This window comes from Dermacentor variabilis, chromosome 6 (genome assembly GCF_050947875.1).
Source record: "Dermacentor variabilis isolate Ectoservices chromosome 6, ASM5094787v1, whole genome shotgun sequence".
Classification (NCBI taxonomy): domain Eukaryota; kingdom Metazoa; phylum Arthropoda; class Arachnida; order Ixodida; family Ixodidae; genus Dermacentor; species Dermacentor variabilis.
The window spans coordinates 132,378,413-132,395,810 of NC_134573.1; the positions used below are offsets into that span (position 1 = coordinate 132,378,413).

At 49.2% G+C, this 17,398-nt stretch overlaps 1 protein-coding gene across 4 annotated transcripts in view; it reads right to left on the minus strand.

Annotated features, from left to right (window-relative positions):
• Window positions 1-17,398, minus strand: part of LOC142585251 (uncharacterized) — a 788,133-nt gene that overhangs the window by 32,684 nt on the left and 738,051 nt on the right. For all 4 annotated transcript variants that reach the window (XM_075695850.1, XM_075695854.1, XM_075695851.1 and 1 more), the window contains 2 exons: window positions 12,057-12,167; window positions 874-981 (listed from right to left, as the gene is read on the minus strand). In XM_075695850.1, coding sequence (XP_075551965.1) covers window positions 874-981; window positions 12,057-12,167 — 219 coding nt within the window. The remainder of the gene's footprint in view (window positions 1-873; window positions 982-12,056; window positions 12,168-17,398) is intronic.

The window sequence follows — 17,398 nt, forward strand, 5'->3', positions numbered from 1 at the left end:
AAGCCACCTCCTCTCCCCCCCTCCCTTGCCCCCCGTCAATAAAGGCGACATCTCCAAACATACTTAAACACCCGGTAACAACTTTCTCATTGCGAATTTATTGTTCTGTGCGTACGTTCCAAGTACTTCCCACACAAGCGACGCACCTCGCAACCTAACTTACGCCTGCACGCGCCTCCCCAACTATAAGCGTTCGTCGAATCTGGCTTCTCCGCTAGCACTGCATTAGTGAGGAGAAGTCAGCTTCAGGGATGCAATCGTCACGCGCTAACTCGAACAATGGGCGGGAAGCTTTGTTGTGCGCATATCAGTACGTGAGTGTACGCGACGGAGAACATTACCTTGGCTTAATAGAACGCGTTGCTGGGCTACGTGGTACACACTAGCACGTAGGTTGTCTGTAAGCGTACTAGCACTCGTCTTATGTCTACCTTCCTTTGCCGCAACTAAGGCATCTGCTTGTGAAAGCTGCTATTACAGCGGCTACAAGCTAATAGACGGAGCGGAGTTGGTACTTTAAAAACGAAAGTAAACCACATTGATTATAAAGCTGCCCGAAGGCTGCTGCTGTTGCTGCAATGCTGACTCCAGCACGTCAAGTCGCATTCGTGCGCCATCAAGATCACCTTCGCGAGACAACGTTACTGCTGCATTCCTACTCATGCAAATGTTGTACGATTGAGTGCAGCTATACGCTGCTATGTCTCACTAGGTGCTACGCTGAAGGCGCTGGTTGACTCGCAAATACACTGATTTCTGTCTATTCTAATGCATGTCGTCAACGATTCAACGAGTGCCTTGCGTACGGGACATCGTGGCTTTGGGAACGTGTTCAAGACGAATCGCGGAATAAAGTGAACAACGCGAACTCACCGGAGACAGCGGGTCGCGGTCGCGAAGCCGGAGGTTGTCACTGGGGAAGAGGTCCTGAATCCGATCGAGATCAGTTTCCTCCTTGCTGGAGTCGCTCCGTCTCACCATCTGCATCAAGTATAGAGAACACGTCGCACAGTTTGAAGCAGCTTTAGAGAAAGAGTGTTTTAGTTGTCAACTTTTCTATTTCACCCAAACGACTCACTTTATGAGACCTAGCTAGCAGTGGCGAGACCAACCGATTAGAGAAAACCGCGGCTATGGCGCCAACTGTCTAAACAGAGAAAGGTAAATTAAGTACTGCTTTTAATGTTCACTTGAAAATTTTTGAGTACGAAGAGTGGAAGCCAGCGATTTAATTATGCTACTGCGTTGTCACATCGTGATCGTCAGCAAGACTTCCTGAATGCACTTGTCTTGAAGCGTTCCTCTTCCAGAGTGCATGAACTTAGGCCAATAAGCGGTGTGCCGTCTTGAAGCAAATCTGTATAGATAAGTCCGACGATTCGACCAAATCATCTCCCAAACACAAGCGCAATATTTCAACCCAACAGTTCATTTCTAAATCTGGCTAGTTTGACCCTGTAGATATAGAGCATTCCCGTGTGTGTTGTGATAATGACGAGTTTGTTCGTAACTGCGAAAGCCCACTGAGAAACTAATCGTTAAGCAATGACGCTGACCACTTTTATATAGGCTACTCCTCTAGTTTCCTACCAGTATCACCGCACCGAAATCAAAATACCAATTCAGGTTATGTGCAAAAGTGCAAGTTTAAAAAAATTACAGGGTCTCTTAAGATCTCTCCTAAAAGGTGAACGGCGAAAGCCTATTCTTCCTCCTCTTATCATTCGCCTCTTTCTCTTTGTCTCTTCTCGTTCTCTTCTTTCTTTTAGTCATTACTGATCCCTACTAAGCATTTTTAGTCATTTGTAATCAATTGTGGTCATTACAAGCCGTCGTTAGACATGTTGGTCACCTCAAAGCCATCCCTAGTCATTACAAGTAATTTCAGTCATTAGTCATTACTGCTCACTATAAGCATTGTTGCTCATTTGTAATCAATTGCGGTCATTACAAGCCGCCGTTAGACATATTGGTCATTTCATAGTCATAACTAGTCATTGCAAGTAATCTCTGTCATTATTAGTCATAACTGCTCACTAGTAAGCATTTTTACTCATTTGTAATCAACTGTGATCATTACAAGCCGTCGTTAGACATATTGGTCACTTCGTAGTCATTAGTAGCGATTACAAGTCATTAATAGTCATTTTAGTCATTACTGCTCATTACTAGACATTTCTAGTAATTTCTAATCAATTATGGTCATTACAAGCCGTCGTTAGACATATTGGTCATTTTGGAGTTATTTGTATTCATTGCAAGTTATTAGTAGTGAGTATCAGTCATTACTAGTCATTATTAACCTCTACCAATATATTACAACGTTACCATTCACTAACTGTCACTATCAATCATTTTTTATTCTTTAATCTGTCTTATTATGGCGTGATGATGCTTCGGCGGATACTCCGGCAGTCAGGTGTACTGACACAAACTTCACCATGAGCCTAGAAAACCAAACCGAATGATAAATATCAAACCAAATGATAAATTTTAGGGAGAGAAATGACTGAACAGCTCCCAAACCGTCACCCTGCTCACCCTTGGACCAATTAAAAAATAAACAGCTTACAAGAAGCCTGCTCAACAAAACAAGCCCAAATCCAATTAGAATATGCGGATCTGGCTCCTTGGTCATGCAGCCTACACTCAGCACGGAAGGCAGCTGTTTCTCTCCGCTGGCATACGATGACCAATACCGATTAAGCACCCAAAATTTCTAAGCAACATCGATCATTTTTACAGCAGCAACATGCGAGCTTTTTACCCGAATAACATCTTGCCAGCAGAGGCAGCAGCCAGAAAAATCCTTGGAACCGAAAATAGTGATAGTTAAGGTCTTTTTCGATCAGCGCAGACAGAATGCGTGGGAAACTGTGGTGGTGAGCAAGCGACGGATGGGCTCCGAAGATGTATGTTTACAAGCGGCAAGAATACGTGATAAGAGACAATAGTGATGCTGGAGCAGAGGGGAATGGCAGCAGTGAGTCACTACTTGTCTCAATCGCAAACTAGATTAGGCGTTTAATTTGGCGGCATAAACGTGTTGACAGCAGCATGATTAGTGGTCGCATGCAGGTGATGAGCGCGCACTTTAGGTGAACGCAGCCCCGCACGAGATGTCGCCACGAGCGCTAGTGATCTAAATACCACTCGTTGTGCTGATATAGCTGCCCTCCTTCAAGTCTGCCAACATACGCTCTCGTACGCCTTGCACTATTAGGCTGATTTTGATTCACTAAAGTTCTGCTCGCAGCAAGAGGGCGGCGTAGTTGTAATACAAGGGCAATCCGCCATTCTGGCTCAACCTAATCTTTATCCTTTGCTGCCTTTAGTAACAGTAGCACGAGCACAAGATGGCGGCGCTGACAGAGCCAAAACTGAAAGCAGGGCTCGTTCCTGAAATAACATCCGGCATGCGCTACTGCCACGAAATATTTCAGGCCCTCGCCTCGAGGTATAGACAGTCAATGATTGCCACGTGAGGAGACTCTGCATCCAGCGTTCCTGCTCACCCGGCCAAAAGAGTTGCGGTTGTAACTGTCCGGATGCACGTTACGAAACGCTACGCGCTGGTGGGTCCGGTTCAACGACCTCCAGTTTGTTCGGTTTGCAGCAACAGCGACATAGAGGGCGTCGAACGCAAAGAAAATCGCGCGCGCACGGTTGCGCAGACCCCCGCAAACCGATTAGCGCGAAATCCTCCCCGAACGTCGAGGTTCGGCAGAACCGCTGGGCTGCACGCTCAACAATGCCCACAGGGAGGATAGGGGGGTCTCGGAACTATCGTCCAAGGAAGGAGACACGAGCTGTACGAAGATGCGGAGATCCCATCCAAGATTGAGCTTCGCACGTGTCGGCCGCGAGTGGTCCGTTCCACGCGTACGCGTATTGGCCGCATCAATTACGTGCAGCAGGGTACAACCGAGCTCGGCCGCGGGTGCCAAAGTACAGTGCAGCGGGAGATTAAACCCGGCAGTTGCGTCACGACCGCGCATTTCTTTTTTTCACGATTAAAAAGAAAAGCTACGCAGATCCAACGCTCATATTTGAATCTACGTCGAGCAAAGCATTAGTGAAGCAGTTAATTAAATGCTATGCAACTAACGGCGACGCATACAGTTGTGTTTGGTTTCATCTTACGCAAGGGGTAACCCTATGCATTGTTCGTGCATGTGCACCGTAAATGTCAAAATTTTAACGTCTTGCAATTCTTTTTTTTTTTTATGTTTGTGCAGTGCACCTTTCACACGCTGTGCCGAAATGAAAACACTAAATCAGGCGGATGCACAGCGTGAGGCGCGTACGCATGACCGCAAGGACAAATGCGATGTGTGATGCTTGACGAGAGAAGAATGCTGATAACAGGTGTATGCACAGAGACGTACGACACAAGCTACATTCAATCATGTTGTACATGTGTTACATTGAAACATAGGCAATGGCTAAATCAAAGGAAATCAAATAAATCAAAGAATCTGCCACAGACTGTGTCCCTTTGCCCATTACTACGTTGGTTTACATGTAAACGGCCACGCAAGCTGGCAGTCTGTCATATATTAAATGGTTTTTCTACATCTCGTACAAGAGTTGGCACAAGCAATCGTGGCACGCTGAAATTATAGTTATGGAGTTTCACGTGCCAAAACCATGATTTGGTTATCAGGTACGCCTTAGTGGGAGGCTAGGGATTAATTTTTACTACCCGAGGTTCCTTAGCGGTCACCTAATTTTAAGTACATGCATAGAAAAATCAAACGTTCTGCAACAAAGTGAACAGTGATGAATTGGATGAGAGGGCGATGAACTTGGCACTGAATAATTGGAGGAATGTGCTCGTCATCTGCTGTTACTTTTGTAACTGCCAGAACGAAAAACGAGGTTGCGGAATTTCTGGCCGTAAAGAAACGCGAAGCGTTGACCGGCACCCATTTCACACAGATTCTAGAGGGGAAGAAGAAAAAAGCACGGCTTATTTCCGACACAAGAGCCAACAAGAGTTCGGGAACGAACGCATACTGTCTACTTTTGTGCCTAGTCCATTGCTTCGCGGCCACACTGCACGCAATTGCACACCGCCCGACCTGACGAACACTACCCTCATGCGTACACGAGCATTGCACGGCGTTTCGGAAATACCGTGCGCGGCGGTTCCCCCGTCTACCGGTACGGAATCCAGCCTTCCTAGAACACTCAATTTGTCGCTGGCTGTCAGTTAACCCCTTGCTGTGACGCTCTTTCATGTCACCTGCAGATCAAAGGGTTAAAGGGAGGAGGACGCAAAGGCGAAGTACAGCACGCGCAGAGTATTGGCACGAGACGCGTAATGCACACGCCTTAGCCGCTTTCGCGCGAAAAGAGTGAGACAGGGTCGAGGTCCTGCCACGCGACCGACGACGTCCAGACGGTCACAAAAGACGGTGGCATGCGACTATGGGCGCCAAGAAACAGGACTGAGACGTCCGTGACGCACCACCTGAGAGCGCGGGGCCCGGGGACGTTTCACCTGTACACCCTGGCAACCGCGCCCTGGCATTCCGATCTATAAACCGAGTAGCTAATACGGTTACACGCTTAGTCGTTCTTCTTATTTTAGACGGCGTGAACTAACTGAGCAAGCTAGCGGGCATTGACATACTTAAGTTCAAGGAAATGCATGCGACGAACACAAACGGAAACATATAGGACGGCACTGGTTTTCGTGCGCGTGTGCGCGTGCGTATGTTGGTGCGTGTGCGTGCTTTGTGCCGAGTTTCAGGATAGCCCAACGGCAAGAACTTAGCCAGCCGATTTGCAGAGGTCTACGAAGTATGGTCAGCTCGTTTATAACTCGCTGCGAGCAGGTCGAGTCAGAAGTCGAACCGATCCAGCCCTACCGGAGCACGTTGTCATACTTTAGCACTTCCTCGGACCCCCAATAGCATTTCGCGGTGAAAAGGCGCCAACGACCTGGTCTTAGCCAGCGCGCGACTCTTGCAAAGGAATTCACCCCGGAACTGATCACATTACGCTATCTTATGATTGTGAAGCTAGCCCGCTATCACTTTGGCAAGTTTCGCCCGATAGTTGAGTCCGAGTCACTGACTAATTACAGACACACCCCCTTTCTCTCTCTCTCGTTTCGGATTACGAGAAAAAAAAAAGAAAGTGAGAACCCGGTGCTCAAGCCTACGAAACAGTGTCGAAACAACGAACGCTTTGTTACTGCCCGGCCGACTTTCATAATATTACATTAGCCATTGCGATTGGACTATCTAGGAAACTGTTTTGCGACTATCACCCACGGGCACCGACTTGCGGCACGTATAGATGCACGAAGCGTCGAAGAACACAATCAGAGCGCCGCGGCACATCCAGCTTCCGTCTCTCTCACCGTGGCTGGAACTTCAGCGCTCCACAAGAGGCGCTTGCACAACCAGTCCATGCAAGTCATTCTTGCCGCGATGGAGGGACCCGATACACCGGGGGCGGTTGATCTAATCCACTTTCATAAGAAAGACGCCTCGGAACAAACATCCCTCGTAAGCGACATGCGAACAGTGAAGAACTGTCGCGCACAAAACACGCGCGTCCAAAACATGGCCACTCGAATCACACATTTCTTCCCGCCGGCTAACACGACACTGGCGCTATAGGGGCCCCTCGGACTTGTCTGACGTCAGAGCAAGCGGCAACCCATGATGGCGACGATGACCTCAGGGATAGCAGAAACGGCGATTGGCCAGTCGACCAGAGGGGCGACGGATAACAAAGGAAACGCGCCCCGCCACGGTGGTGACATGTACTGTATATCAGCTCGGTGCAGTGACTGAGATAGGGCGAGGCTTTCGCGGTGCTATCACTTCGGCCATCAGTTAAAGCTGGTCAAATTTTCGTGTCTCGTTGAACGTTGGCCCGCCGGTATCGAGTGTATGCTACTAGACCGGCGCAGCGCGTTCGTTATTTGGCCTGCCGTTCCTGGAGACACTCTCGCCCAGCCAGAACTCGTGTGCTGTTGGTCAAGAACGAAACGTGACCGCGGCGTCGTGCTGCGAAGACTCGGGGATGTGCTGGTACGAGAGCCACCGATGAGGCCAAAGTAATGTGTAAATTAAACCAAACTATATGTCTACTTCTTTTTGTAAGTGTGGACGGTTTTGTATAAATGCATCAGTTGTGTCATCAAGTATTAGTACAATTAAAGGCAGAGAGACTATACAAAGAATGGGCGTCAACGAACCACGCTTCGGCGGGTCACATGGAACACGTCGAGGAGCGCGCTAGTTCCCTCACGAGAATGCAAGGTGCCGAGTTAGGAAGCAAATCTCGAACCGCGTGTCTTTCTCTGCTTGCAGGGCAACAGCTCAGATATTCGACGAAGTGAGGCACAAAGGAGAGACATACTTGCAAAGATGTGTGTCTTGGACCTCACTTCGTGGGATATCAGAGTTGGCCCCCCTGTAACCATAAAACGCCGACAAGCCCAACTCGAAACGATACCGTCATTTCTCACGCCTAGTGTTCGATCACGGAGACGACGGAGGGGCCTTGAGGCAACGGCAAAGGGCGAGAAGAATTTCCACAATGAGAGCAAGAAGAGAAGTGCGCGCGCTGTGTCAAATAGCAGCTATGAGTCAATTTCCTGTCATTGGGACAATATCTAGCGGAATAGAAGCAGAACTGTCCATTGAGGAAACAATGCTGCGCTACATATACTCTGTGCGACGGGAAGGAACAAGAAGAGATTGCTTTCGTCAATCCTATGCCGACTCCTCAACGACACTGACTGGTCGGACTTGCTTCCACATGGCCGCGTGCACACGTAAAATGAGCGCCCCGAGACAATGGAAGCCACGGGAAAGCCCGAAAGTAAATTGCTGAAGCGGCCCGGTCGCGCGTTTACGCAATGAGCCCGAGGCGTTGAATGCGTACTAGAGGGCGGTGCTCGTGGTCCAGTTACGCGCAATATAGCTACAGCCGCAACACTGGGTGCGCGAACGACGGCCTCCCTGAGTCCCCTTGCCACTTTCTTCGCCAAATAATCCGCACCTTCAGGTTACGGCTCCTTTGTCTTTTGTTCCGGCGCACACTTGCGGCAGAGAAGAGAAAGTATCGCATTTTTCTTGAATGAAATATGTGCTTGCTTGTGTGCGTCCGTGCGCGCGCGTGAACAGCGAGATTTAGCGCTGTTCTCGGCATATTTAAACATCGCCGATACCCAAGGGCAATCTGCCGACATTGAGAGCTGTTATCGCACACATTACCTGCCTTGAGAAAAATAAATATCACGCTATAATATTAGGGACGACGAACGAACGTTCGCTACAAAGGCCCTAGAACGTTTTCTGATATCGATTTCGTTTTCTTGCATATTCCATTCAGCTTACATTTACACAATTTGAACCCGATAGCTCTGCGCACGCAAGGAGCATCTCGTCTTATAATATATATATATGCGCCTCCTGTAGCGATCCTAGGAAACGCCGCCCAGTTCCTCAGCGCTTGTTCGCGCACCAAGCAAATACGGGTCGCCTTCTCAGAAACACCGGTATACTAATACGCCACTTCCTTCTCAGGCTTCAACATTTCTCTCCTCCTCGTTCTCTCTCTTTCAGCTTCATCTGGGCCACGAGTCTGATGTCCACACCGGAGCTATCGGAAGCCAGGTGCGAGTTCGATCATGTGGAAAGAAGGCGCACCTTGCACACTGCAGCCACGATTGGCGCTGACAGGCAAATTGTAGCCTTCGCGAACGAGAAAGAAGCGCCACCGGAGAAACGACATATAAAAATTTAACGGAAGAACAAAGTGAAAGAAGGTATAGCTAGGCGCGCGAGGTAGAGAGGTGTCTTCAAAGCTCTTCCGGTGGCTTTAATGCCGAGCACATGTACCGAGCGTAGGCCTCGTCACTCCCCTCCCTTCACCGCTCGTTCCGCCAACTTGTTGCAATCTAGGCAGGGGAATCCCCTCCCCACACGCACACACGAATGCCCACAAACGTACGCAGCCATTAACCTACAGCATTGACGGAGTAACAAATGCTCGCGCATGAACTACAGCTAACGCCGACGTGCCCTGGTCCGGAAAGTTCGTCTCTCTCTCTCTCTCTCTCTCTCTCTCTCTCTCTCTCTCTCTCTCTCTCTCTCTCTCTCTCTCTCTCTCTCTCAGTTATGATCCTAAGCCGCGCCCTTAGGGTTTCCACGCAGTCAATTGTTAAGGGTGCCTCATAAGAAGTTACAGAAGCGGTAATTTGTTCCGCTCTTACGTGTAGAGACGGGAGCGTGAAAGAAGCTGTATAGTATAACGAGCCATAAACGTCGTTTCGAAGCAACAGGGCGCTCTTTCAGGAACTAGGAAAGTGCGGAGCTGAACGAGCGGATGGAAAACAACGCGCGTACGCACACGCCGTCGCTTCGTATATACACAGGAGGTGCCCGACAGCGTAATAGCAGCACTCTGTGCAACGCGTGTAACGGGTCCTGCATGCGGCGATCATTAGTTTCCGACGCGCGCGAGCAAATGTCTATACGAAGGTACTGGCGTTTGCGATTACGGCGTTTAATCATGCGACTCCGTTCAAGTTTGTGAATGAACGTTACATCCTTCCAAACCCTTCTGGCCCCGGATAAAACTAGTTTCATGCCTTCTGCGAACAATGCTGGGTCACGCATTGTTCTTTCTTTTTTTAGATAACGATAAAGCGCAAACAAAGTAAAACGGGTCAAACAAAAGAAAACAACGCAAGAATGTAAAAGACTGGAGAAGAATTCACAATACGTATCGGTCGTAAGTGCTCTCCGCTGTTGGCCGGCCGCCTTCGTTGAAAGTATGCCTGACATCATGATTGGCGGCTGGCATTCGCTCTTACAAACAATTTTACGGCAATAACATATTTTCTTTAATTCGAGCCCTGCCTCTATGCGTGCTCAGCCTCGCTTCACACTGGCCCTCTGTTGTTTCCCACTGAACCATAACCGCTTATTGATTTTAATGTTCATACGGATATACCTATCATTCTTACATATATGTAATATCTTCTTTCTTTCTGTTCAGATGATGGAAACGTTGTGCAGGCGCTGTGAATACCTTATTTCTATTTATTAATATTCGATACCAATATAACTACAACGCTTCGTTTCTTTCGAAAGAAGATTTATCAAAATTATGCCTTGCGGGCTGATATATTAAATGTATATACTTATTTTCGATGCAGGACGTAACTCAAAATTCAAGGTGCTTTGAGCGTTTGAGTGAATGCAAGGAAATCGACGATGAAGTCTGGCGAACTGATAAAACAGGGGCACACGTGCAAACACATGCGTAAACGCATGCGCACACGTGCGCACACTGCCATATGGAGATAGAGCCTAGACGCATGCATACGACGCCACACCACATCACACCACCACACCGCGTCGTACCGCATCCTATGGCGACACACCGCGCTACACTACACCACTTCATGCCACATCACCCAGGGAAGCGGACGCTAGAGTACGCGCATTTAAATACTCTAAGAGCGGTGCGGGTGGGGCAGAGTCATTCGAGGGTGCTGAAGTGAGAGCAGCCTAAACGTTAGAAAAATTGCTTCGAAGCAACGCGCCCAATTTGAAAGCGCAGTTAACTCCTCGGGTTTCGCGGCGATTACAGGGTCGCAGTACGAGCCCCCAAGAGGAGAAAGGGGGATCCGTCTCTCGGCTGTCCATACTAATTACGGGTCGACTCGTAATTCGCTCGTGGAAACAGCTCCGACGGCTACAGCATCGTGTATCCGCGCTCAACACAGCGCTGCAGGGAGGTTTCGAGCCGCGGAATTCGTAAATGAGCGGTTTTGAGAATAGGGCCTCTTCCACCGTTGCCCTCCTCCTCGCCCTTCTTTGAGGCCGAGGAGGCGTTGTTGTACAGACCCGGCCGCTGTTGTTGTTATAGGCGTACCGACGAAATGTGGTAATCACAGAAGCAAGCCTGGAAAAAAAAAAAGAGATTCCCCTCTCCCCTCCCCCCCCCCCCCGTTCAATGACAGGCACACGCGTCCGTCATCCTGTGATGCTGCGAAGTGCCGCCACTATTCTTGCTGCGCCACGATGCGAGGGAACGTAAGGTGAATAAGCGGGGAAAAAAAATATATATATATATATATATATATACAAAATGGAAATGGCACAAAACGCTATCGCGGCGCGAAAACCGGCTGCAAGTCGGGTGCCAAGTATTCGCACCCGCCGCCTATTACTTCCTCCGTCTTTCTCGTGCAGTTCTGCCGCTTCGTTCTCGTTCCTGATTCTTGCATTCTTTCGCTTTCTTTGTCACGGCACCGGGACACAAGTGGTCGTCATCGGTTTGAGCCACGCTCGGGGAAGCACGTCATAGCCGGTGGACGCAATATTTGCGGTTCTCCACTCAGTCGCCATAGACTTCCCAAACTTTTCCCGTTTAACATTAGTACTAATCGCGAAGGCCCTTATCTGAAACACCTGGCGTGTCATATGTACCTGAGAGATGTGCGATCACGTGAAATTTCACTTGCACTAGCAAGCCATATTATTGTTTTTAGTGGTATCATGTTGGACTGAATCATCTTGTGCGTCATATGTTTTAAGTACATGAAAAACAAAAAAGAAGAAAGGGGGAAGAAGGAAAATGACGCAACGATGTCCACGGGAATATTTCGGGCAACAGCCGTCATTCTCCAAAAATATCCTAGATGGCGCCACAATACCGCGTCGAAGCAAACACAGGCTTGGTTGGTTGAATCTGCGCCACGATAGCGCAAGTTGATGAATCCGCGCTGGAAGTGACTACCGATGAGGAGTACATACGTCAGTGGCACCGTGTACAAAATATATGTGAGCTTGCTGTCGCGAACCATTTCGGTCGCAGTTTCATACAAAGGAGCCTTTTAGATTTTGTTTGTTTGTTTGTTCTCTTTTGGGTGTTATCGGAACGGTCGTCTAGGCAATTTAAAATCTAGGCAGCCTAGTCTAGGCAACGGTCGTCTAGGCAAACATAGAATTTAAATTAATAAACAGCGGCAATAATCAGTTTGAGAAAACATGCGAAGAGAAATGAGCACTCACGCTTTTTGCCTTCTGCGCCGCCTTGGTGAGGTCGTTGTAGTCTGGGTGGTGCTTGGGCGTAGCTGAGGCCAGCTGCGACAGATACTGCTCATACTGCAGCAGACGCTCCAACTGCAAGAAAATAAAGGAAGCGACCGATCAGAATGCGCAGAACGATCCGGCGAAACCAGAGCATATTACACGAACATTATACGCGTCGCACGACACCGTCTCGAACGCCGTCAGGGGATCCGTAAAAACCAGATCCCCAGCAACAGTGACCGTCTCGCTCGTAGCGAACATTTGGGGACGTATTCTGTGACAATCCATTTTATATTCCGTTCGTCATTTTTTTAAAACCTGCCGTACCGGGCTGTCGATCTCGGCCGTGAGGGAAGCTCGGCGGTACGTGTCCGAGTCACGTGACACGCGTCCGAGCCACATGTCACTTAATGATCGATGACGAAATGAAAAATGTGACTGAGCTTTGGAAAATATGCTCCATGTGACCGCAATTGCAACGATCCGTTTCATTACCCAGAGTTTTATTCCCGACACTATGAAATTCCGCCACGTTGTCAAATTCCGCCTAGCTGGCGTTTCGGGCTAATTAGACGGGCCGTAGTAGCCCCGTGGGCCAGTGAGAATTGACGAGGTCGCGAACGCGACAATGTGGCGGAATTCGACAATCTTAACATTAGCGGACAACGGCAGCACAGCGGCGGCCCGGCCAATAACGAACCCAATCGCTCTCCCACAATGTACGGAACTGTGAGAGACGAAATTCTGCGTGTTCCGAAGCAAACTGCATCGTGCTCATTGCAGTCGACGTCTCGCAGGACACGAAGACCAGCCAGATGCCGCAGCACGAGATGCATTAACGAATTCACGCGAGTTCCACGAGACACGCGAAGCGACCGCACGCGGGGCGCGTTGACAGCCCCGAAAAGGTCGCGCTCCACTCGGCGGCAATGCCAAGAGTCCGGAGTGGCTGGAGCAATCGACGGTCACGACGGAGCGCGGACACGACATCCCGGTGGATGCCGTCGTTAATTCGCTCGTCTCGTCGGCTTTCCGCCGACGTTGCCGGCGCTCGCAGTGACGCCAAGTTCACGATTGCGCGTAAAAAATAAAAACAAACAAAAAAAGTGGCAGACGCATATGAGCATACAGGACGCGGGGCCGGGTGTCCGAGCACGAGTCGTCACGCCGTCCTTTCTTCCGGCGTACGAGAGAGAGAGAGAGAGAGAGAGAGAGAGAGAGAGAGAGAAGGCATAAGCGAATGAGAGATAGAGAGAGAGAGAGAAGGAGAGAGAGAGAGAGCTCCGCACGGCCTCGTTTTGCGTCGGCCGCCGCTGCTAGCGCGCGCAAATTCGTGTCGCCGACTCGGCCACGCCGAGAAGACTGCCCGCGACCATGCAGTCCCGCCGGCACGCTCGCCGTATGCGGTCGTGTCACGACAATCTTGTGCAATCAGTGTTCGTTGTCGGCGCCGCGGCGGTAGTGTGTGTGTGTGTGTATTCGCCCGGGCGCGTTTTCCGAACGCCTACCCCCACCAAGACGCGCGCGTGCGTCAAGACCGCCACGCGTTGACTAGCCTTCCTCCTTTTACTATTACAGAAAGAGAGAGGGACGCGCCAAAGGGCCTTGAGGAAGAAGGCACAATGAAGACGCGACTCCACGCGTGTGTGATGACTTTCGTACGGCGTCGTCGAGACGGCGTCGCGCGACGCCTCCGGCAGCAAACAGTGTGGTTCCCGCGGGCAAACGTTCTGCCCGTGAAAGCGTGGAGACAAACGAAGCCGGTCCTCGGCTTCGCCTCGTCGGGACAGCAGTTTGTAGGGACGACGCTCTTCAAAGCGCCGCGCAAACAGGAGGTTCGCGCTGTCGCAACATTGTGTACGGCAGCGAGGTGAGGCACGCGGCGTGTTTGCTCGTAATTAAAAGCTCCCCGCAGTGCTTCTCCATAATGCGGCCGAGGGCCGTTTGCCGGAATGCTGGTCACGTCACGTTGCGACATCGGTGTGTTTCGACGGGCGATGAACGACGATATACTCTAGCTTTAGCTTACCATGTGGCTTCCCATAGTAGTATACATCCGAGGGCGTTTATGAAGAACACCGTTCATCACTATAAGGACCACCTCTTGACACTTGACTTTTGTTTCGGTCAAATATGTACTGACGATACCTCTCGAGGATTTTTCGCCTAAGCTGCTCTATACTTAATTTTTTTTTCTCTATAGAATATGCACTACGGTCCCTGCTGTAGATTCGAAAACCTTTTTTTTTTATTTTCATATTCCTGAATCAATAATCAAATAAACTGAAACAATATCTACTTAGCTCGCCAGTTGCAAAGGCAAACACAGAGGGAAGAAGAAACAAGTATCGACTACTAACATATCGCTGGCCTATGTCAAGATCTCATCAAGCGCACGACTACATCAAACAATTGCGGCGACGTACAGCAACATAATACAAAAAGAAAAAAGAGCTCACCGCGTCAAGCAGGAGGTCAGTCATCGGCGGTCTATTATATGCGCCTGAACGAAAATGATTTCCCTCCACCGATTGCCTAATATACCCAGAACAATAGCATATGCAACCTATAGTTGTGATGTTTCCCAAAGCGAGCGGCGCTTCCTTGCCTGAATACGTGGATGACGAGGCAGACAATGCGCGACTGCATCTCATTAGTCTCCCATGTAGAGTAAGGGCGATGCCGGGCCTTTATGGAAACATCTGTTGCGCTGGCCTAGCTTGCATGCTAAGCTCGGATAGCACAAGAGATAGAGAAAAACGTTGCATAAAAACGCAGGGAGGTTAACCAGAGGTAGTTCCGGTTGGCTACCAGTACTGGAAAGTTGTGGCCTGACAACGCAACGCGTACGGTCGGACATACCGTCGGCGAAAAAGGCTGAATTCTCGCCATTTCAGCCTCCAATCCAAATTTTAAGTGGACAGTAGCCTTTGCGATCAAACGACTAATGCATTAAAAATGAGAAGCGCTTAACGAAGCACAAATTCACATTCGTCGTGGAATTAGTGTCCCCTTAACTTTTATCGCCGACTGCGCGCATCACCGTCACCGTATGCCGGTGGTATACAAATACAAGCAGAGCGGATGTGCACGTTTCGTGACGCAATGATAAACTGAACAGTGCATATTTCCTACTGATCGAAACGAAGAACAATACTATTTATTTGTCCCGATGCAAACATTCACGATGTTTATTCTTCTTCCCCCCCCCCCCCTATTCTTTTTTTGCGAACAATCACCATTTCACGATTTTCGCTGCTCCGATGAAAATTTTCGTGTTCAGGTTTCGTTTGCGTACAAAAGTACGCATCATAGGAAGAAAGAAAGAAGCTTTTTCCATGTTGTGAAGCCAGAAAAATGTGGCGCCCGCTCATACAAGCGCATATGTCTTAAGAGAGAGAGATAGAGATAGAGAGAGAGAGAGAGAGAGAGAGAGAGAGAAGGGATGAAGGAAAGGCAGAGATGTTAACCATGCACACTGAGTCCAGTTTTCTACCCTACATGTGGGGAGGGGAATGGACAGAGAGAGAGAGAGAAAACGCATATGCGGTCATGCAGCAAGCGACGATAAAAAACCATCATAGTTAGATTGCAAAATATTATGCTCATAGTACGGGGAACCTATTTTACATCCGAGTAGCGGAAAGCAATCAGGAAGCGCGGCCCAATTACGGGGGGACCTTTATGGACCTGAAAATAGCGACACGCAAGCCCGATTGAAACCGCCACCGGGCCTGCCGGAGGAAAAGTGCACATTTGCTCAGCCCAGTTATGCCGATCGTCTAGACGACCTACATCTGCAAGTTACGTCGGAGGAAACACGCGAAACGAAGCAACGGGCACAAAACGGAAGCGCTGAGAAACCACAAGACCAGAGCACAAAGTGGGAAGCATGAAAACCGAGAACGAGAAGGGGCCAGGGCGGTAACGTTTCTGCGACAATGCTGTTATTGAAGACGGAAATAGGTCTACTTTATTATTATCTTTTTTTTTTTGTGCACGAAGGAAGACGGTGGGAATAAGGAGCGGATATAGAACTGCGCAGACACGCCATATAATCGCTGCAACCACGACACCGAAAAAAAAAAGAAAGAAAAGTAGACCCAGGAGCTTCCGACACGCGTGAAATGACTGTCCAGCTGGAGCCAAGCGCCAATCGGACCGCACCATGCACGCGTGTGCTATTTTGGGTGACTTTCCGCACGTTTCGACCACACGCCTGGAAAGTTGGCTTAACCGCAGGAGAAAATGTCGCCCAGGTTACGAAGGAAGCAGACCTAGTGCTTCGTAAAAAGTCAACACCGAGTAAGCCGAGGAAAGAAACATCGTCCTCCTCAGGGAATCAAATTTGGGCAGACAGAGAAAGTTGCTCTACCAACTCAAAAAAAAAAAAAAAAAAAACAGAAACGAAAATAACAGCGTGGTGTCAGATGTCTAGAATTAATTTATTGCCTAACGAGTAATTACTAGTATGTGTGCCGACTGAAAGCAAAACAAGATTAATTTCGAGAGAATTCCCAATGCATAAGTGGTTTTGGGAAAGAAAAAAAGAAAGAAAGAAACCTATTCTGACTGAAGCAAGTGGATGATCAAACTTCGCAGAGGCTTCGGGTGAACGCGTGAGTGCTGTGCTCTATAGCGTTATATGGCGCTCCTGTGCGCCGTCGGTGAGAGTTACTGTATATGCTGCCAAAGGTCCCTTTGCTAGCATATACAGTAACTCTCACCTTCGGTGGCAAATGATGAGCGGCGCTCTTCTCACCGTCTTGCAGCCTTGCAGTGATACGCGCAGCTGTTCAATTTGTAGCCTCTCCTTCGTCTCTCCATTGTTGGGAAACTCATCGTCCGGACTCTGTTCTGTCTCTTGCTTCCAACCGAAAACGGACCAGCCGGAGTCTTCACAGCCCTACTGTACACAGCCTATTTGCTATTGCGTAGGTTAATGCAAGCGTATTCTAACTTGCTTCCCAGAAACTGCAGCGCGCGCAAATGATATAAAGCAGGCCGCTTCTCCGTGTATGAGACGTCGGGAACGCGAAAAGGCTCACATCACATTAATCTTCCCTGCTGGCAACCGTGTCGACAGTGAGGCTAAAAGAAGCTGTAGTGGACACGGGGAATCCTTTTGATATGCCTACGGTGGGAACTCAGTATACACGCAGTCCGAGAAAACGCCTGGGACGAACCAAGCGCGACCGCAAGAAGCTACTACAAACTCGTAATAAAATTTGCCGTATAGACTGCGTACATACGCGAGCAGGCAAGGCAGCTTCTACAGCTCCTTCTGGCGAATACATAATCACGGCGGCGGCAAGCGAGCT